The 20,724-nt window shown below is 59.3% G+C and overlaps 1 protein-coding gene across 1 annotated transcript; it reads right to left on the reverse strand.

Moving 5' to 3' along the window:
* Positions 1-406: 406 nt before the first annotated feature.
* MMP15 (matrix metallopeptidase 15) lies at positions 407-20,337 on the reverse strand. Its single transcript, XM_019754714.3, has 10 exons — positions 19,586-20,337; positions 8,981-9,129; positions 8,264-8,392; positions 6,715-7,022; positions 6,243-6,404; positions 5,181-5,434; positions 4,594-4,732; positions 3,802-3,952; positions 3,548-3,663; positions 407-2,426 (listed from the first exon to the last, which is right to left on the reverse strand). Exons 1-10 carry the CDS (start codon positions 19,877-19,879, stop codon positions 1,960-1,962), a joined length of 2,169 nt encoding a protein of 722 aa, XP_019610273.3. The 5' UTR covers positions 19,880-20,337; the 3' UTR covers positions 407-1,959.
* Between the last annotated feature and the right edge of the window lie 387 nt (positions 20,338-20,724).

The following is a 20,724-nucleotide window of genomic DNA, read 5'->3' on the forward strand; positions in this document are numbered from 1 at the left end:
TTCAGTCTGCCCAGAACCCAGTCTGGATAGGTGGAGGGCCGAGGGGCCTGGCCTGGTTCTCCCACCCCTCCTAGACATGCAGGAAATGTGGGGAGCTGAGTTGTCCTTTCTCACCATGAATGAATGGCAAGCATCTTCCCCATTCCTTCCCTGTCCCACCCCAGTGGGGCCACCTCCAGTGCCCTACCTGGCCCTCCTCAGGTCTATTGAGGGCAGCCACCTCTCACTCTTACCCCAGCTCCTCCCCTTCCAGGACCACTAGGAAGGAGCCCCCGCAAAACTGGGAATGAGGTCTCTTTGGTGTGGGAGCAAGTTCCCTAATCCCAGCACAGACTCCACCCCGTCACCTGCAGCCCCTCCAACTGTAAGCTCTGGCGCGGGGCCCCTTACAAAGGATGTCACACTTGCCGGCCGTACAATTTAATCAGTGCAGATTATTTACAGAAAGAAACATATGGGGGTAGACATGGACCCCCCTCTACCCCTTGGCTGACTCTCCTGTTCTGAGGACGAAGGGGGAGGAAGCTGCTGGACCTGCAGTCGGGGGCCAGCCCATGAGAAGCCCCTCCCTCCGAGGGCCTCCTGATTCTGGTGGCAGCCCCGCTTGCTCAGAGCTGAGGGAAGCAGAGGGGACAGAGCCGGCTGTACAGTACCATTTCCCACAGCAGTCTCCCTCTGCTTGCTTTGGGAAAGAAAAGAAGGAGGAAGCGTCTCTGCCCTCAGGGCTGAGCCCAGGAGGAGGGGAGTCTCCAGGCTGTAGACTCCTGGAGCCCACAGCCCTCCCAAAGTCTGCGTGGGGGACAAGCTGCTGACCTCTCCCACCAGTGCCCTGGGGGACAGGGAGCTGGAGGGGAGGAAGCCCCCAACCTGGTATGGGGTGGGCTGTGGACACTCACACAGGTGGGCATACTCTGTGGACATCTACCACCTCAGCCTGGGCACCTATCAGCCCTGTCTCCCAGAGAGAGCCAGGACACTGGCAGCTGGAGACTGAGGATGGCGGAGTTATGAGACTCCCGAGGATCGTGGTGTGGGTGAGACAGGGTGGGAGGAGGCCCCGAAAAGGAGCCCAGGTGGGTCACAGCTCAGAGGAGAAAGTAGACAGGGAGGGGCTTGGAGGCCCAGCCTGGGAGGCGAGGCTCCTGGGGTACAGGGGCCTTGGCAGACCTCTTTTGGTCCTTGATAAGGTGGCCCAGAACCCCTTCTCCAGAGAGAAAAGGAGGCCTGGGCTCAAGGGTTACGCAGCAGCTGGGAGCGTCTGGCTCCTTGGCTGGCCCGCGGCAGGGAGGGGTGGGGTCCTTAGGCACAAGGGGCCCGGGCTACTGGGGTTGTCAGAGGTGGGCTGGGAAGGACCGAAATGCAACAGAAACTCACAGCCAGTGGTCACCTTTTCCTCTGTCCCCTCCCGCCTGGGACTAGCCCTGGGTGAAAGCACTTCTAAGGCAAAGAGACTCAGGTGGGTAAAGACCAGTTAGGCCCCACCAGTCTCCAAAGCCCACCAGTCTCCTGGGGCTCAGGCTGAGGAGGGCCCAGGGTGGGCAGAACCTGGACAGCTCGACAGCATGTCAGCCGCTCTCCCACCTGGGCCTTCTGACCCTCCACTAGGCTGGCTGTTGCCAAGCCAGAGGTGGGTAGGGGCCTAATTCCCTGTGTGGAGCAAAACTCCATTAAGAAAGGTCGAGCCCCCTACCCTGAGGGACTGCCCCTGGTCAGGAAAGTAGAAACAAATGCTCAGTTAGTGTGCAAAAAAAAAAAAAAAAAGATACCTGGGTATAAATAAACAATGGGGGCAGGGCTGGCAGGGATGTTGGAGGGCCTGGGGGGCCCCCCCCAGAGGCTGAGGGAACCACCAAAGGCCTCTGCTGGGTGCCCCAGGAACCACCGACTCAGAACCACTGGCACCACCGGCACCGCCAGCCTGGCCCCTTAGCACCGTGAGGAGCAAGAGGGGCCGTGGGGTCAGACCCACTCCTGCAGGGAGCGCTTGCAGTACAGGAGCATGCGTGGAGCGCCCTTGCGCTGCAGCTGCACCAGCGCGTAGGTGAGGCCCAGGATGAACAGGAGCAGCAGCAGCGGGGGCACCAGCACCATCACCATATTCACCGTCCGTGTCACTTCCTCCATCTGCACCACCACGCGGCTGCCCCCATCCACATCCGGCCCCTCCCCAGAGTCCCCCTCCCCAGCACCTGGGCCAGCCTCATGGCCCTCATCACCCTCCCGGCTGTCGCCGCCTGCCCCAGGCTCTGCACCGCCATCGGGGTTGAAGGGCGGACGGGCCACATCAGGCCATCGGGGTCCCAGCTCCACATGCTCTTGGCAGCCCATGAAGTCCCGCAGGATGGACTTGGGGTAGCCGGGCTCCATACGCATGCGCTCGTTGTCGAACTTCCAGTATTTGGTGCCTTTGTAGAAGTAGGTGTAGGCTGCAGGGGCAAGCGGGCCAGAGTGGTGTCAGGCCAGCCAGAGACACGCAGGGACCAGGATACGCTGAAAGGGCCCTGGCTCTAAAACACCCTCCTTCTCACTTGCTTCCCTGAGCAATTTCAAATCTGCCGCTTCCCAGCTTACAGGAGACAGACCCGGCTCAGAGAGGGGCAGGGTTTGTGTCAAGCGCACCACTAGCATCCTGTGCTTCCTAGCCAGGCTGACACTGACTGGGGCAGCACATGGCGGAAGGGTGCTAAGCTTGCTGGATCGGGGGCTGCAGTCAGGGACCCTGCGGTCCTGTTCCAGGACTGGCTTCACCCCACATGAGATAGGCCAGTGACTACTCAAGGCCACACAGCCAGCCTGCAGTGGGCCTGGAGTGCACCTGATACGCCTCGGCTCAGCTCTCTGGCCTTGGGAACTCAGCCCGGGAAGGGCCAGGTTTGAATCATGGGGGAGTCTCTGCTCTGCGGAACACAGTGAGATCAGAGCAGCTGTAGAGTCATGCCGTCACACACAGAAGCCATGTGACCTGCCCGAGCACTGGCAAAGGCCCTGAGCCTAAAAACCTGGAATCTCAGAACCAGGGCTATGGTTTTTCTTACACTCACTAGAGACCCTGCTGGAGAAATAAAAGCCACAGCGCCCTGTCATTTGGTTATAAAGACAGAGATTAGGCTTCCCTTCCAGGAGGGTCAGCGGGTACCCCGGAAGGACTCTCACTCCCTAACTCTGAGCCAAGCTCAGGCTCAAGGCTCCCTGTGGGCTGTGCAGAGGCAGCTGGACTCTGCGAGGAGCAGGGCAGTTCCAGGCATCAGCTCTGGACACAGGCAGCCCTGGTAGGACTTCTGACTCCACAGCTTCCTCATTGTAGGATTTGGGGCCCTTTACTCAGCGACATGTGTTAGTGCGGCTGTCTGTAAAAAGGGGATGGTGACAATGCAGGGAGGACCCGGGGAGTCATGCTCCAGAAGCTCCTAGCAGCCCAGGGACTGACACTGCTGTGTCCCCCATATATGCCATTGCAATGTGTGGTGACCTCGGGCAAGCCCTGTCCCCTGTGTGTGGAGGAGGGGCGTGGTGAGTACTGGGCAGACTGGGGGTGCTGGCCTGGTACCTGCATCATTGCTCAAGAAGGCCCCTCTGGGGGAGACGGGGATCCCTTGCCAGATACTGATGGGCTTGGGGTAGCCAGGATCTCCACGTTGCGTCTCCTCATTGAAGCGCCAGTACCTGTGACCAAAAGCACCAGGCTGTGGGCCTGCTTGGGCCTGGAGTCCATTCCCAACTGGCAGTGAGTTCTCTCTGGGTAGGTCTGAGGGTAGAGGGGCCTGGTTGGGGCCTTTTCCCTTTAGGAGACAGGGTGCTCACCTGTCCTCTTGGAAGAAGAAGGTGTGCCCTGTGGGCTCCCACCAGATGGCCGTGTCGATGCGGTCGTAGGGGATGCCCAGGCCATAGCTGGCCAGCGGCTGTGGGTAGCCAGGCTCTAGATTCGCTTCTCGGAAGAGCCAGTAGCGGTCACCTGTGGGAGGAGCAGGAGGTGGGTGAGGACAGGCCTGGGGCTGAGGGGAATGGGCAGGGAGGGGGCACAGGGACTGCTATTCTGGGCCCACAAATGCATTCACATCCACTGCCATACTGACCACACACACACACACACAGACACACACACAGTTACACATACACACACTCACACAGGACAGGCCCTGACACCCACATGCCCACGACAACACACAATGCAGCTCACCTTTGCGTCGCACCCATTCTGCACACATGGACACCTGTGACACGCTCCTTTACACACACACGTCAGATGCTCACAGCTGTACACACACCATAGTCACACTACACATGGGCCTGCATTCCCATGTGAACGTCTGTCCCCCATACATGCTTCTTGTAGAGAAAGGAAATCGGGGGAGCCCTGCCTGGCCTCTGGGTCTAGGGGCTGCATCCCTAGGGCACACCAGTCCATGGCCCAGGGCTCCCCACTTTTGGTATGGGCCCAGCCCTGTCCTTGGGGAGCTCCCCGGGGGGGCTCTGGCCCTGGGGGTGCTGCCCTGATCCATGTAACACAGCTCTTTTGCTCTCCTCCTCAGGCCCAGGTGGGTCAGAGGTCGCGGCAGGAAGGCTGCCCAGCTCCTCCCACCTACCCCAGCTTACCTTTGAAAAAGACAAAACGCCCATCTTGGCGCTCGTAGGCAGCACTGATGTCACTGGGCAGACCGCGCCAGAAGTGCCCGATGGGCATGGGGTAGTTGTCCAGGACACGGTTGTGCCGGACCCGCCAGAACCAGCGGCCCTGGGGAGGGTGTGGGTGTGAGCGGGCAGGGCCTCCATGCTGCCTTGGCCTGGGGGAGGCCCCTCCCGGGACCACTCTTCCTGGGTCAGGGAGTGTCCAGGGGAGGCCACTGAGGTCCTGAGGGCAGCACCAGGGCAAGAGCCCTGGGTGGAGGGGTGGGTGGCTGGGGTGGACCCCTGGGCTTGCTCTGTGACCCCGGGCAAATCCCTCGGGCTGGTTTCTTTTTGGACTAACATCTGATGGCTTTCCAGGGGCTGCTCAGTGAGGGAGGGGTGGGGGTGCTGAGTAGCCAGGTCGGGCAAGGCTCTGGGGTGGGATGGGGTCCTTTCCTGCTCTGAGCCTGGGCCGAGGCTGAGGGAGGCAGGGACAGGGGCTCTGGGGTGGGACGGGGTGCTCTCCTGCTCTGAGCCTGGGCTGAGGCTGAGGGAGGCAGGGGCAGGGGCCAGACCTTGAACACGAACATTTCCCCGCGCAGCATGGCCACCGTGTCAAAGTCCCCGTCGCAGATGTTGGGGCCATACTGGTCAGGCCGCTCCGTGGCTCGGGGCTGGACAGGGGGGCCTGGCTTTGGGGGCCAATCCGGCTTCCCACCTGGGGGTGGGGGCTGGGGAGGTCTGGGGGGCCGATGGTCTGGCCGGCCTGGCCGCCGGGGTGTCACAGTAGGGAGGGGCCGGGTGGGCTGTGGCTGACCATCTGGGGTGCCTGTAGAGCCAGGAGGGAACAGGAAGTGAGGGGGCAGCCCTAGAACCCGCCCAGGACTCCAGGTTCTCCTACTCGGAACCCTAGGACCCCAGGGCCCCCAGGCTGGAGAGACACATGCCCCAGGTGAACGGCCCTGTCTGTCCACAGTAGACTCCTCCCTTCCCCCCATCAACCTCAGGAGGACCCTATCCTCTTCTGTACAGTCCCCTCCTTGACTGTAGCCCCACACTGGGCTTGGGTCACTGAGCTTCTGCCTCCACTAGCCTTCAGGTACCCACGAAACTGGCCCTCAGGAGACCTCCCCACTGGAGGCTTTCTCGAGTAAGGCCTGGTGTGTGTGGGTGGGTGTCACCTGCCTCAAAGCCACTGGGAAGTGGTAAAACAACACTCAGCAGAGATCCCAGGACAGACTCAGGCTGGGACTGGCAGTGGGAGGAATAGGGTCCTGGAAACCCAGAGGCACCTCAGTCTAATAGGAATATCATTGAGGCTGAGGAGGAAAGGGGGGTCAGTGAGGGGCCCTGGTGCCACCTGTGTCCCCTAGAAGTCCAAGCCTGGAGCCACTGTGAGAGCTCTGGGTGTGAGACTTGGGTGAGAGCTAGGCCCTAGAGTCGGTTGGCTAGTTCTGAGTTTGATTTCTAGCACCATCAATTACTCACTGAGTGATGTGGACAAGTTACTAATCCTCTCCAGGCCTCAGTTTCCTCATCTACAAAATGGGGACAGCAGTTGTACCTATGCCTCATAGGGCTGGGAGTTGAGAGCAGGCCTGCAGAGCCCACTGGCCACACCCAGGCCGCCCGCTCACCATAGAGCTGCTGGATGCCCCGGAGGTCGTCCTCAGGCAGCTGGAAGTTGTCGGTGTCCATCCACTGGTAGAACGGTGCCATGATGGCGCTGGGGTTGTTGGAGTGCTCCAGTCCCAATGCATGGCCCAATTCGTGCACTGCTACCAGGAAGAGGTTGTTCCCTGCAGTGGGGCAAGCAGCATGGTCAGCTCTGGCCTGGCGCAGGACCTGGCCACCCCAGACTATAGGCAGAGGCTGCAGAGGGCCTGCCCTTGTTTCACTCTTAGAAGAGGCTGAGCTGCTCCGACTTCTGGACCTCCAACTTCCCCATCTGAGAAATGGGTCCAATGATCCCTTCCCTTCTCTACCACCCCTTGACTACAGCCTGAGACCAAGAGTCAATGCTCAGAGAACCTCGCAGGGGAAGCTCTTCCCTCCCAACCCTGCAGCTCCTGTTCTGCCCGCCCCCACACACGGGCCAGCTGATCTCACCATCTAGGTCAGTGCTGGAGAAGGTCCAGGGTTCATCTGCGTCGAAATGGGTGTCCCCACCCAGACCAGGGCCAGGGAAATAGGCGTGGGCCAGAAAGCCACCGGTGCCATCAAAGGGTGAGCTGTCGCCATGGAAACCAGAGGCAAAGAGTACCATGATGTCTGCCTCCTTCTGTCGCCGCAGCCTGATGTCCTCGTAGGGCACCTCCTGGAAGACCAGGGGCGTGGCCTGCTCCCACACGCGGAAGGCCCTGCGAACTGCCTCCAGCGAGTGGTACCAGCCCAGCTTCTCCGTGTAGTTCTGGATGCTGCAGGGGGGTGTGGGGAGACACGGGAGTGAACCCACGGGGTTGGAGGCTGAGACACATGGTTCCAACGTCTGAGCTGGTTAACGGACAATGCCCAGTATCAACCATTAGTTCACTTCGATGTGAATTTGAAAAAGAACTAACACGTCAAATCCAGGAGTTCATTAGGATATCCCCAAATAAGGTTGCATTGTGCCAAATAAGCTTATTTTAAGTAAGAAAACATTAAGTAAATAAAAGTACATAGCTGAGAGAAAGACCTACAAAGCAGGTGCAAATGGCTGAGGTTTGGGGAACACAGGCCATACACGAGTTCTGAACGTTGGGCTCCAGGGTCAGGCTGACCCAAGTTCAAGGCCTGGCTCTAACATATCGGTGCAACCTAGGGCAAGTGAGTTAGTCTCTGAATTTGAGTTTCTTCATCTGTTCAACGGGAAAAGGAGGGTAATGCTTTCGCCATTGGGTCCCTGTGAGGATTAAATGAATTAACTCCTGTAGAACACGTGCTACTGAGCCTGCATGTGGTAAAGTGTGAGGAGCCGTGTCTGTCAGACTAAGCGTCTGCGTGCTGGACAGACTTCCAGTAAAGCTGGTTGGACCATGAATTCCCTCTGGGGGCCTGGGGTCTACGAGGCCGTGGGAGCTGCTCTTCCTCAAGAGACGGAACTCTGGTGGGGCCATGGCTGGACTGGGACAGGAAGAGGAGCCCTTGGGGACCACCACGTACTGGAGGCTCAGAGGAGTTTCTTGCCCAAAGGCTCAGCAGAAAGGAGGAGGGCGCCTGAATCAGGGTTTCTGTAGGTGATGTGCCGCCTGCCCACGTGAGAGATCCTAGAATTTAGGCCCCCTGCCCTCCTCAACCCTTCAGGTGTCTGAAGCCCTGTGCCCTGCACTGTGGGGGCCCCTAGTTCATGCTGGTGTGAGAACATCTGGGCCAGTGAGCCAGGCTGGGCTGCTGGCGGGTGCGGGGAGGGAGGGGAGGAGGTGAGAGCGGAAGCAGCTCCAAGGTCCTGACCTGCTCTGGAGGGAGACTGCCTGGGGTATGTGGCCCTTATCATGTGGGAGTGGGAGTGGGAGCCGGGTTCAGGCTGTCTATGCCGGGCACCCTGGTGGGTGGGGAGGGGGATCTGCTGGGAAAGGAAGCCTTCCAGACAAGCCCACTGGGAAGGAAGCCTGAGGCCTCAGCCCAGATGGGGAGATGCCCTGGGAAGGATGCCACCCTGGGCAGCTGCGGTCCCTACCTGAAGGTCAGGTGGGGGTTGTTCCACTTCCTGCCGGTGAGAGCATAACGTTTCCGCCGCCGCCGCAGATTGGCTTTCACCCGCACCCCAAACTGGTCTGGCACCCCACAGCGGGGCCGTTTCATCCACCTAGGTCATAGGCATGGAGGGGTGAGCCCAGAGCTTCCTAGAGGCAGCCCACCTTCTTCCACCCTCCTGCCTCTGGCCTTCAGCTGGCTCTTACATGGGTGTGGTGGGCGGTGGGAGACTAGCTAAGTTCAATTTCCTCATCAGGAAAATGGGCACAGCGATCTTGTACTGGAGGACAGGGTGCCCAGCAGTAGCTCCACAAGGGTGAGCCCCTTCGCACCAGTGTCACCCAGGAAGGGGACAGTCCTTTGGCTTTGGGTCACATTCCCTTTGTCAGAGCAAGGCCTAGCTGGCTGTCCCACCCAGGGCATGTGTGCCGTGTCTGCCCATTCCCATGCCTGTGGCAGACATTGCTAATCACTTCTATGCAACTTGTGGCCAAGCCAGGATTTGGCCTCAGGAGCTTTCTCAACACAAGGCTTTAGGCAACCACTCCCAATCAGAGCTAGCATGGAGGACCAAACCACCTGCCATCTCTTATCTAGGCCACTCCTTTCTGGAGACCTCACATGCCAAGGACTCGTCAGAGCAGGCCGGAAGGGGGCAGGTGCCCGGGGCGTCTGGGATGGGCCCAGCAGAGGGACTCACGCCTTGGTCTCTTCGTCGAGCACACCGGTGACAGGGATCCCGTAGAAGCGCTGCATCTCCGCAAGGGCCGAGGCCAGGATCTGGGCGGAGCGCATGGTGGACATGTAGCGACTGGGTTGGGGCAGGTAGCCGTAGAGCCGCAGCCAGTTCTGCAAATGAGAGGTCATGTCCCAGTCAGTGGGTCCTGGCATGGCTGGCTCCCAACATGTACAGCCTGCATCCGACCACTGCCTACCACCTCCGCCATTGTCACTACCACCTCCCTGCTTCCACCTCCTGTCATCTGCTCCCACACAAGAGCCAGAGCAAAAGGCCTTCACAAGTCAGGTCTGGTCTCCTGACTCAAAGACTTCTCATCTCAGAGGAAAAGCCAATTTTTCAGGAGCTACCAGGCCCCACCCGAGCTGTAAGACCCCACTCCTCCCATCCACCCAGCCAGGCCCTCTCCTGCCTCAGGACCGTTGCACATGCTGTTTCTGAGCGCTCTCTCCCAGATATCTCCATGGCCCATTTTTTCAGGTCTCTACTTCCACCTTACCTTACTGGAGGGGTGTCCTCTGACAACACTATATAAAAAAGACCCTGACATGCCATACCCTGTAGCCCCTCTCCTCCTTCCCTGCACTTGTCACCTTCTGACACACCATACATTTCACTTAGGTATTTATCTCCCCCATTAGGTTTGTCTCCCCATTAGGATGGAAGGAGGTGATCCCCAATGAGCCACAATGAGTTCTAATAAGAAACTGCCCACTTCATGCCCCCAAGGCCATGAGAACATGATGACCACTGTGAGAGGCGGGTGGCACTGAGGCCAGGGAATGCTGTGGGCCTTGGCCACATGGAAGTGTGTCCTCTGCATCTTTCCCGGCCCACCCTGGGTCTCTGGGGGCCCCCAGATTGAGGGGACCTGAGGGCCTGCTCTCTGAGAGGCCCTGGAAGGTGAGGTCTGCACATCAAGGACCCACAAGCAGGTTGGTGGCCCGACATAATGGTTGCTCTGGGCGAAAAGCCACGTGTCAGCTGGCCAGGGCCACACCCATAGCTGTCTGCCACCAGTGTCACAGCCAGCTCCTCAGGTACTTGCTCTCTCAATGCCATCCGTCAGCCCAGCCCTGGCATCCAGCCAGGACTCTGTGTGGAGGGACTGTCACATTCCGTGGCTCAGCAGCACCCACACTGCCATTGGAGGGAGCTGCTGCTGAGCCAAAGAGAAACTGCCAGAGAAACTTCCAGAGCCTTAAGGCCTCTCAGGGCCATGGGTCGTAGCCACAGAACCAGAAGGCAGAGACACAACCATGGCTCTGGTGACAGACAGGGGGTGGGGACATATGCCAGCCCAACTTCTGAGACTCTGTGCTTCCCTGTGCCTCAGTCCGTCAGCAGTGAAAGGGGGTTATAGTAGGACCGGCCTCATCTCGGGTTTCTGTGAGGATTAAATGGGGACGTCCACACTAGTGTTTGGCATTGTGCTGGGTATGGGAAAGTGCTCAATAAATGTACCATTAATGACAGCGGCAGGGGGACGACCTGGTTGTCCCTCGAGCGGCAGCCTTTGCCTCTACCTGCAGGGTTGAAGGTTCTAGGCTCCAGCAGGGCCGGAGCACAGTGTCGCCTCTGGTGAGGGATGGCAGTTGAGGCAGGCAGAGGAGCCCGTGGCCTTCCCTGCCAGCCCCCATCTGCCCTCTGGCCTAGGGCTCCTTTCCTGGGTTCCAGCAGACGTTTGCACTGTCGTGGGCACCCTCCCCATTCTTCCCCAGCACAGGGGACCTTCCTAAAGCTCCTGTGTGTACGTAAGGGGGACGCCCACGGTTCTTAACGGATATGGTTTTCCTGAAGAAGCTTGGAAAGATCTAGAAGGCGAGGCCAGGATGCTCCAGCAGTGAAAGGGATCCAGCCGGAGGTGGGGGAAGAGGTGGGGCTGCCTGCTGCTGGCAGATGAGGGCACCTCTACATCACCTATTTGCATAAGGTAAAAATATCTCAGGGAGCGCAATCACAGGCCACCAAGGGACTGATTAGCAGTGTCTGCAGAGTGACAGGGCAGGGAGGAGGGCAGGGAGGCACAGGCTGCAGCCCTGGGGAGAGGAAGGGAGGGGAGCCTGGCCTGTCTGCAAGGGAAGGCTCCAGAACCCAGTAGAGGGCAGTTCAGGGGCTGATGGGAAGGTCTCCAGGGTGCCTGTGGACCCTCCTTCACACAGGTGAGCACCTTTAGTCTCAGGGAAGTCAAGAGCTTTCATCCTGGTATCAGCCAAGCCTTGAACCCTCAGTCTCCTGGTGACAAATGCCTTGTGGCCATTGTCACAGTGAGAAGCCAAAGCTGAGGACCAGTGGTATGGGGGTGGGGGGCAGGCGGTAAGCATAAAATGCTTTGGCCCAGAGCAGCCAAACCTCCAGCTGACAAGGCGAAGACGCTGACAAAGCCTGCCTGGCTGCCAACACGTACTCGGGCTGACCACCAGGTGCCAATCTATGCTACCAGGATAGGGCTGTGGGCTTGTACTTTCCAAGTTTCTAGCACCTTACTGCTGTGCTAAGTGTGTCAAGGCCAGGGAGTGAGGACATGGAGGGACAAGACAGCATGGGACAGGGGTGCACAGGTGCATAGCAAGGGCTGCTGCCTCCAGGTGAGAAGGGGCTGCTTGAACCCTAAGCTCCGGCTTCTCGGGGTATTCTGCTGCCATGGGAAAAAAGTGGGGAGTGATTTCCAAGGTCATGACTGACCTCTTGGTCTCAAAGTAGGGGAGGGGCTGTGTTCAAGCTCTTGCTGCTCCTTCTGTACCTTACACAAAAGGATAGGGCCTCCTTTTCCTCCTATCACCTATTCTCACAGGTAGAGTGAGTCAAGCAGGTGAAGCTTTGTTTCTCAGGTGGGGAAACTGAGGCTTGGGGAGGTCAGGGAGGAGCAGAAGAAAGGACCGCCGTCCTGTGGGAGGCAGGGAAGGTCCTGGAGAGAGCTCTGGGCCCATGAGGGCCCTTCCTATCTGCAGCCCCCCTGGTTCTTTCAGCCATTTCTTTCTTGAGCTCCAGACCCCACCCCATAAGTATTGATACATGCTTCAGGGGAGGGGCTGGCCCCAGGCAAGGAGACCTGGGACCATGAGGAGGCTGAGGGGGGATTCCCGGCCTCCTGCCCCTAGAAGAGGCCATCAATGCAGCAGCCAAGGGCTGAGAACTGCCATGGGCCAGGCCATCTGCTCATCACCCCATTCAATGCTCCCAAGTACCCCATACTCATTATATAGACTGCAGGTTCAGAGGGGGGGGGTGGCCCACCCATGGTCACACAACTGAGCTGGCTAGAACTAGTGCCCATGACAGTACTATTGGACCATGCTGTTTGTGAAGTAGCATCACAAACAGCATGGCCTGAGGTGGGGACAATGGGCTCTGGCCTTCTCAGGAACAGTGCCCAGCACAGGACTGGGGGACAGCATCTAATCCTCCCCACACTCACATCTCCGACTGGGTCTGGGCACTGGGCCACATCAGCAGGGCTGCCCCCCAGGACTGCTGAGATAATGCCAACGCAGTCCCGCAGGGAGGGTGTGTCTGAGAAGGAGCTTCCAGATCAATACTGTGCATTAAGCAGCGGTGGGGGCAGGGGGGTGAGTGCAGCCGCCACCACAGCCAGCTCCTCCAGGGCTCAGAGCAGTGGAGCCCCGCCCACAGGCCTTATCAGACCTCGTGCACTAAGGACAATCTCTGCTGGGCTCTGCTCTGCCTGTCACCCACAGCTCTCTGCGCAGTCCAAGCAGACGCTGGCAGGGCTGCCCAGACAGACACAAAGGGCATCTTGTCGGGCTCGCCAGCAATGGACAGACCTTTCAGGATGCTGTGAGGACCTCACCGTGCCTAGCTCCCCACCCGGTATCGCAGTCTGAAGGCTACTGGGCACAGGCCAAGGCCATGCCGGGCACAGGGTTGGTGCTGAATGGAGGATGGGCTGGAAGAGCAGGGCATGGACCTCAGGTCCCTTGGGCCCACCTCTGTTCAGGGGTTCTGAATCAGGACCCATTCACTAGCCAGGTGACCCCGACCGAGCAGGCCTAGACTCTTCCAGTCTCAGGCTGGAAGGGACCTCAAGGCCATCAAGTCCAGCTACCCCAAGGAAGCCTCTTGGACCACCACTGGGCCAGGGACCCATGCAGCCTGCACCCCTGCAGAGACCGAGCACTCACTGCCACCGAGGTACCCCATTCTGTCTCTGGGAGCCATGACTATCAGGTCTTCCCGAGGCTGAGCAGAAATCTGCCTCCCCGGGACATCTGCCCCTTGGTCCTGACTGCTTGTCCACAGAGCAGGCCTTTGAGGAATGGACGAGAACTAAGACAACTTCTCCGAGCCTCTGACCCCTTCTCTGCAAAATGGGATCACATTTTTCACTTCCCAACTGCCTCACAGGGATGAGAGCACAGATGACATAACTAGCCCCAAAACCAGTGAAGAAAGGGGGCATCAAGCCAGGGCACCCTGTCTGTGGTGGATCATTTACTACCTTTAGAGGCAGCACTAATCTCGTTCTAGAAGAACTGCCCTCCACAATGGGACAGTTGCAGGTGGGGTACGGGGCTTTGGGTGGCAGAGAGAGCGGGCAGGGTGGGGGATGTGCCTCCAAGGACGCAGGAAGGAGGTAGACATCCTGAGTTTCTGCCACTTCTGTACCCTGTGGCCTCCCAGCTTGCCCTGCACTGGAGGAAGAAACAGATGGGTCCTTTTCGCCAGTGGGCAGGCAGAGACGGGGTGGAAAGAGCCCTGTCTGCCGGGGGTTCCGGGGTGGCTGAGGGCCAGACCTGGGGCTTCACCTGGAAACCCCCCTGTAGGGGTTGTCTCCCGCATGCGGTGGTCCACAGGGCAGAGTCTGGGTGGCTGGACGGTTGGGGGGAAGGCTTCAGGCTCACCCAGCCCCCCTGCCCCCCCCACCACCTCCTTCCCACTTGGCTTAGGCCCCGCAGGCTCCTGCCTGGCGGCACTTGCACACAGCATGGCATTCTGGGCTCTGACCTGCAACCTTTAACCCAGTGCAGGGGCTGGGAGGTCAGGCTCCAGACCAGACAGACTGGGTTCAAACCCCAGCTCTGCCACCCCCTGGATAGGGAATTGGGCGTAATTCCTCTCACCTCATATGGGGTAATGATAGCACCTGCACTGAGAATCAGTACCAGGATTAAATGCGAACGTGCTTACAAAACAGCTCTAGACGATGCCCAGGATAGAACCAAATATGCTGAAGGTGCTCAAAAATAGCACCGGTCCTACTGGGCCACGTGAGGGCCACTGCACGGCTTTCAGCATTTTACACATAAACACACTGAGTGACCCCTAGAATTCCATCCAGTAGACGCTTTTACTATTCTCATATTGTACAAAGGGAAACTGAGGCTCAGATGGATTCGATGACTTGCCCAACAGCCAATGCCATTTGCTTCTCACTGTCACTGTTTTGCCACTAGCTTGCAAGTGCTTCCTACACACCAGGTGCTATGCTCACAAGAGCTGGACGTGAAACTGGGCTCTCATCCCCCCAGGGTGGCAGTCACTCCTGGGAGGACAGCATGGTGCCCAGGGTGGACGGCCGGCCTGGAGAGCTGATCCAGACCCTGGCCTCTAGGAGCCATAGCTCCAGAAGATCAACCAGCAGATGGCAGTGGGACATAGGGCATCTCCAAGCGCTGGCTCATGCTGGGAACCAGGTCCTCATCTGTGTGTCCAGATACTGGAGGCTGATACTTGCTCGTTTCCTGCTGTGCCCACGCAGGGAATGGGATCTGGCGCAAGGCATCCCTCCTTGTCTCTCTCTCTGATCCAGGCCCAACTCACACACCTCTGCTGCTCTTGCCTAGGGCTGCCAACTCTGTGCCTCCTCCCCCAAAGGGCCCAGGCATCCCTGGAACCAGTGTCCTCCTGGGAAGTGGCCGGCTTCCTGTGAGCCCTAACTCGGGGCTTGTCTGGCCAGCGTGTGCCCGTTGAGTGAGGAAGGCCTGGAGCGTTCAGCCACCTTCAGGGTCCCAGGTCCTCACATTCATCTGTAGCGTCCTCCCAGGCCCCTCTTGGTGATGGAGAAGGATCCAAGCAGAGAGCCCCTGATCCTTCTCTGCTTCTGCTGACTCAGAAAACACATCTGCACACCTGAGGCAGAGCTGGCCATGGGCCTTGGCCCGTGCCTGAGTGTGAGCCGCATAAAGCTTGGGACAGTATTGAAGAGGCCAACTACCTCAGTCCCTTTGGGCTGCTATAACAAAAATACCATAAGATGGGTAGCTTATAACAACAGACATTTATTTCTCACAGTTCTGAAAGCTGAAAGTCCAAGATCAGGGTCAGGTCCTGGTAAAGGCCCTCTTCCTGGCTGCAAACTGCCGGCTGCTCACTGGTGGAAGGGGCCAGGGCGCTTTTTCCGGCAGCTTTTATAAGAGCACTAATCTCATGCTTGAGGGCTCTGTACTTATGACCTAACCACCTCCCACAGGTACCTAATACCTCCTAACACCGCCTCCTAATACCATCACCACCTTGGGAGTTAGGTTTCAACATATGAATTTTGGGGCAACACAAACATTCCATCTTACAGCAACAACTCTAATGTGAGCTGGGGAGCAGAGGTGCCTCACAGTGACCACCACAGCTGGCCTCGGGTAGAAGTCAAACTCGCAGCTGGGCAGAGGTGAAAATGGCAGGGAACAGCTGGATTAGCCACAAAAGGGGCATGAGGGGGTGGCCAGGACCAAGCACCTGGCAGCGTTGCCCTTCGGAGTTGGCATCAGAGAACATGGGCAGTGGGTGCTGGGGTTCAGAGGAAGGCTTATCTGCGGGGGGATCTGGGTGTGTTACTGTGTTGTTTCCTCTCCACCTCCTTGGCGTGGGGCAAAGGAAGGTGTTTGTGTCCAAAGGTCATAATGGCAGGTGGCACCGATGCACTGTTCAGACCAGGAGCACACACTGGGCCGTTCTCTCCAAGGAGGCAGCTGACTGATGGAACCCCAGGGCAGCCCAAGCACAGGGACCTGGCAAAGGGCTGGGCATGAGGGCCACGGCCCAATCGGATCCCGGGTTCCTGGCTGTGTGTGGGGACAGAGCCAGGAGTGCAGTTTCCGAGCTCTCGACCTCACGTGGAAAGTTGCTGGCTAAGGTAGTAAATGGCCATCAACTGTGAGTGGATGGCCATCAGCTGTGGCTAGTTGGCCGTCAGCTGTAACCAGTGAGCCATTGGCTACTAATATAACTGCCGTGGCTACACTAGCAGAAAATGGGGACCAGCAAGAAGATGGTGGCTGAGCTAGTATGCGCAGATTGCAGTTAGCACGGCGGATTACAGCTAGCAAGTGAGGTTGGTTGGCAGAGAGAAGTGGACGGCAGGTTGCGGAGAGAGTGGCTCCTGCTTCCTGTGCCTCCAACCCAGCCGCCAGCGAGAATATAGTGGTATGACTCCCCTATCTATGGCTCCGTGGGTGTTCCTTTTTGGCCTCACCATATCCTGCGTTCTTATGTGGGGAGCGGGAGCTGAGACCCCACATGACACCCTGCATGACACTGTGTCAATCACCCTAGTTCTCTGGGGTTTTGAGATAGATGGTGGAGGGGTGGTTTGTTAGTAGTAAGAGGACAACAGACTACAAAGCAGGGATGGGTAGGGGAAAGAGGGAAGATTCCGCTTCTGTAGGTTCCCAATGACAGGCTCTCACATTTTCCTCAAGGGTGAGGATGGGGCATCTGTCGTTTCTGTTCCATACTCATATTTAAGAAAGGGTATTAAGAAGTATGCAGGTACGGGGCCCCCAGGGGCCAGCATGGAAGTGCCAGCAGAGACTGGAGCATAGGAAGCCTGGGGCTATGGCTCACCAGTCATATCTGAAGGTCAAAATCAGAATTCAAGCTGATCCCCACCCCTCTTTTTGCTTCTCTTGTTCAGTTGCCAGGCAGGGGCAAGGAAGGTGTGGGAGTCTGTTCAAGGAAGGTGAGTGTGTCCATGTTTTAGTGGCAGTTGCATCACACCTGTGAACTCAAAAAGCCTGAGTCACCTGTATGAGGCAGGCTGAGGGCCTGAGGTTATGTCTGGGGAGGACGGGGGGTGGGAAGAGACCACGGCTTCTCTGGTGAAAACCAAAGGCACTTTTGCAGGTGAGGTACTGTAGCCAGCAAGAGCAGGACAGAGGTCTGAAGGGGGTCCTGGACTCTCAGGCCTGGGAGGCCTCAGTCAGCTGAGGCCTTCAGCTGTGCAGGGGAACAAGGCTCTAGCCCTGAACAGCTGGAGACTGGGACCTGACAGCCAAGGGAGGGAGTGTGACAGGGCAGAGTAGCTCAGCGGTGGCTTCCCCCTGGAAGACACCCTTTTCCAGGCTGGGGCCTGGAAGGTTGTACGTGTCTGCTGGCTTCTAGCACATGCCAGACTCCCTGATGCCTTAGTCTAGTCAAACTGCTGTGGTTTCTGCCCTGGGAGGGATGAGGGGCTTTGGCTTAGTTACCAAGATGCTCTGAGAAGTCCCAGCTATGACCTGATCTGAAGTCTGGAGCTGTGGGGATTCTGGGAGGCTCTGGACACAGGATGCAGGCCAGGCCCAGGAGTCTCTAAGGCTTGTGCATGGAGAGTGTGGACCTGAGGACAGTTGTCTCACAGCCTCCTGGCAAATGCACTGGCTGCTGAAGCCACTCAGCTCTTTGGGTCTAGATCTTGCTAGACTTGATGGGACTCCAAGGAATAGCCTGTACTCCAAAGCCAATTCTAGGAGCTGGGACAACCCACCTGTCTCTAGCCCTTCATCTACCTTGGCTCTCAACATTCAAGGGTCCCCAGAACCTTTCAGAATCTCTTGCAGCAACAGCCAAACCCAAATTTCCCCCCAGGAAAGAGGCTGCAGGTCACTCACAGAATCTCTGACCAGTGCCACCAAAGGTTTAGGGCCATGGTCTGAAGCCCCAGTGCAGACCCTGGGCTATGGGTACTCTCTCAGCTGGGAGAAGAGGGAGTGATGGAGGAGCAGAAGCAAAGAAAAGAGAGAATGAAGACCCTCAGACCAAAGGTCCCAGTGGCCCAGCTCCTAGCCATCTAGGATGCATGGCCACCAAATTCCAGCTTGGCCCATAATTACCTCCTGTGTGGAGATGCCCTTCCTAAACAGATTATAAACTGCTCAAGGGTGGGTTTGTGACTTGCAGTTCTTTGGTACTCTACTCCAGAGAGTGGCAGGTGGGCCCAAACACTCTTCACCCAGAACTGGGATCACAGGCTGAAGGGCAATCCCCACCAGCAGGAGTCCCCTGCTTGCCTGTCAGTATGAATGAGGGAGAGGCAGCTGGACTGGGCATGGGCTGGGCAACCACCCCACCTCCTGCCAGGACCTGGCTCCCTGCAGCTCTTCTTGGCCTGGCCAGGGAGGGAGGGTAGAGCAGGTGGGGAACTGGCTAAGAGGTGTAACTTGAGCCGGGAGGAATTCCCTGCCCTTCCTCCAAGCTTTTATTAAAGTAGGGCGGGGAAGGGCAGGCTTCCATCGGAAAAATCTCCCAGGCCCAGGCAGTAGGGGGAGGTGGGGAACCCGCGGGGGGCTGGGAGGGAGAACCGGCCCCGCTGCAAATAGAAACGGCACTCAGGCCGGCAGCCGGAGGCTCCAGGCCGGCCCAAGGGCACTAAGGCCTGAGCCTACCCCGAGAACGCAGAGGCGGGTCTCCCCCAACTACCCACTCTCCTCTCCTACTGGTCTGGCGCAGGGAGCGGGATTTTAGAAGTCGGTTAAGAGTGGACGCCGCTTTTGCTCTGGGGCAACGGAGCTGGTGCCCTCACTGTCCCTGCTAGGGAGGAAGGCGCTGGGCTACCCCATGAAGCCGGGGGCGCTGGCTGGACCCAGCTCTGCGCCAGGAAGCCGCGCCTGATCACCAGCGGGACCGATCCAGAGAGGCGGCCCCGTAGAGACGTCAGGAGGGCTCCGGGTTAAAAGATGCGTGGAGTCTGCCTTTTGCGCACCGGGCCTCAGATAGGGAGCTCTGGTGGGAGGAAGCGCCGGGGAGACTGGGTCTCTCTATTAGACTCTACCTGGCCGTGGCGCGGCTTCCGTGCAAGAGCCCAAGAAAGTCGCCAAAGCGCCCCTGCGACCCGAGTGGAGGTTCGCACCCCTTCTCCCCATCCCGGCCCGCCGCGCGCGGCTCAGTGTCTCCCAGACCAGAGGCTACCTAAGGCGGAAGCACCGCCTGCTCAGCCGTGGTACCTCCAGGCTAGCCCACTCCCCACTCGTAAAGAACGTCATCGCGCCCGCAGGGCTCTCGAGGAATCGGCCTCCCCGGAGAGAGTGCATTAGGAGAGCAAGGGATGGGGGCGGTAGAAGCGGCTCCCAAACGCTGGCTGGGGCGGATCAGTGCCCAGGACAGGGCTGGAAAGGTAGAGAGAGGGCGCGAGCTACGCCCTCCAAGGTTTGGGAAGAGGTGCGCTGCAGAGAGCAAGCTGGGGAGAGGGACAGCTTGCCTGGCCCCTTTCTTCTGCTCCCCTCCCCTGGGACAGGTGGCTCTTCTCCGCGCCCAGTACCTCCTGGGCTCAGGCTGCGGGCGTGGCTCTTACCCCAGCAACCCCCCTCCAAGTCCCCCCAACCCAAGGCAAAGGGACAGGGCTGGGGTCCTTACCTCGGCATTGACTTCTGCGTCCTCCGCCGCTGCGTCGCGGCCCAGACAGCCCAGAAGCACCAGCAGCAGCGGCAGCAGTCGCGGTCGTGCCGCCTTCTCCCGGTCACCAAGTAGGCTGCTTGCCCAGACCCGCCGTCCGGGCGCGCTCCGGTCTCTGCCCATGCTCTCGGCGCCCAGCCGGGCCCCGAGCGCTGCACGCGGGGCTCGCCCACTCGTAGGCGCCGGGTCCCCACACGCGGCTCGGAAACTTGCGACGCTCCCTGGCTCCCCGCCCGGCGGGCGCGCGGCAGACATCCCGGTCCCGGTCCCCGGAGCCGCTTAGGTACCCTCGGCAAATTCCCACGCTCGAGAAGAAGCGGGCAGGGCAGGTCCGGGCACACCGAGCCGGCCCACTTGGGAGAGGGCAGCCGCCGGGTCCTGCAGCCTGGGCACCCGGGGCCCGGTTCCCGAGAGCAAGCGCAACTCCTGAGCCTTTGTTTGGCTCAGCGCTCCGGCCGCCCGGTCCCGCGGCGCCCCCTGCGCGCCCAGCTCCCTCTGTCCATGCCCAGGGCCCGGCGCTACCCAGAGCGCGCGCCTCCCGCCCGGGGACTCTGCTCGCCCCGCGCCCCACCGGGCCCGGGTCCCCGCGCAGTCCCGGGAGGAGGCGCAGGGAGCCGGTCAGAGCGAGCGAGCGAGCCAGGGAACCGGCGCCCGACGTCCCCGGCGAGTTCCGCGCAGCTCCCGGCGCTCCCAGCCCTCCTCCCCGCGCCGCTGCCGCCGCCGCTCTTAAAGGGCCAGTGCTCTCTCGGCGCGCGGCCCCGGCGGGGGCTGGGGGCGGTACCTTAGCCAGAGGCTTCTCGGTAGCAGGTGCGGACGGTGGAGCCAGGCAGGCAGCCCTTTTACTCTACCCAGACAGCGGCAATCCTCCCCAGCCCGCCTCCGTCACTCCCATCCTTGCTTTTGAAGAGCGGGGGTTGTTCCCCAAAGCGACCCCCTACAGAGGGAGTAAGGAGGAATGAAGACTCCTCTTTCTCCCACCTGGTGGGGGGGGGATGGGGATATTGAGGCAGCAGTGTGCAACCAGGAGGACCCAAATGTCCTGTTTTACGCTTAAACAAACAAAAAAAGATAAAAACCGAGATTTGTTATTTTCTCAAAAG

Source organism: Rhinolophus sinicus, chromosome 8, assembly GCF_057876585.1.
Source record: "Rhinolophus sinicus isolate RSI-liver-muscle chromosome 8, RSI-T2T, whole genome shotgun sequence".
NCBI lineage: Eukaryota > Metazoa > Chordata > Mammalia > Chiroptera > Rhinolophidae > Rhinolophus > Rhinolophus sinicus.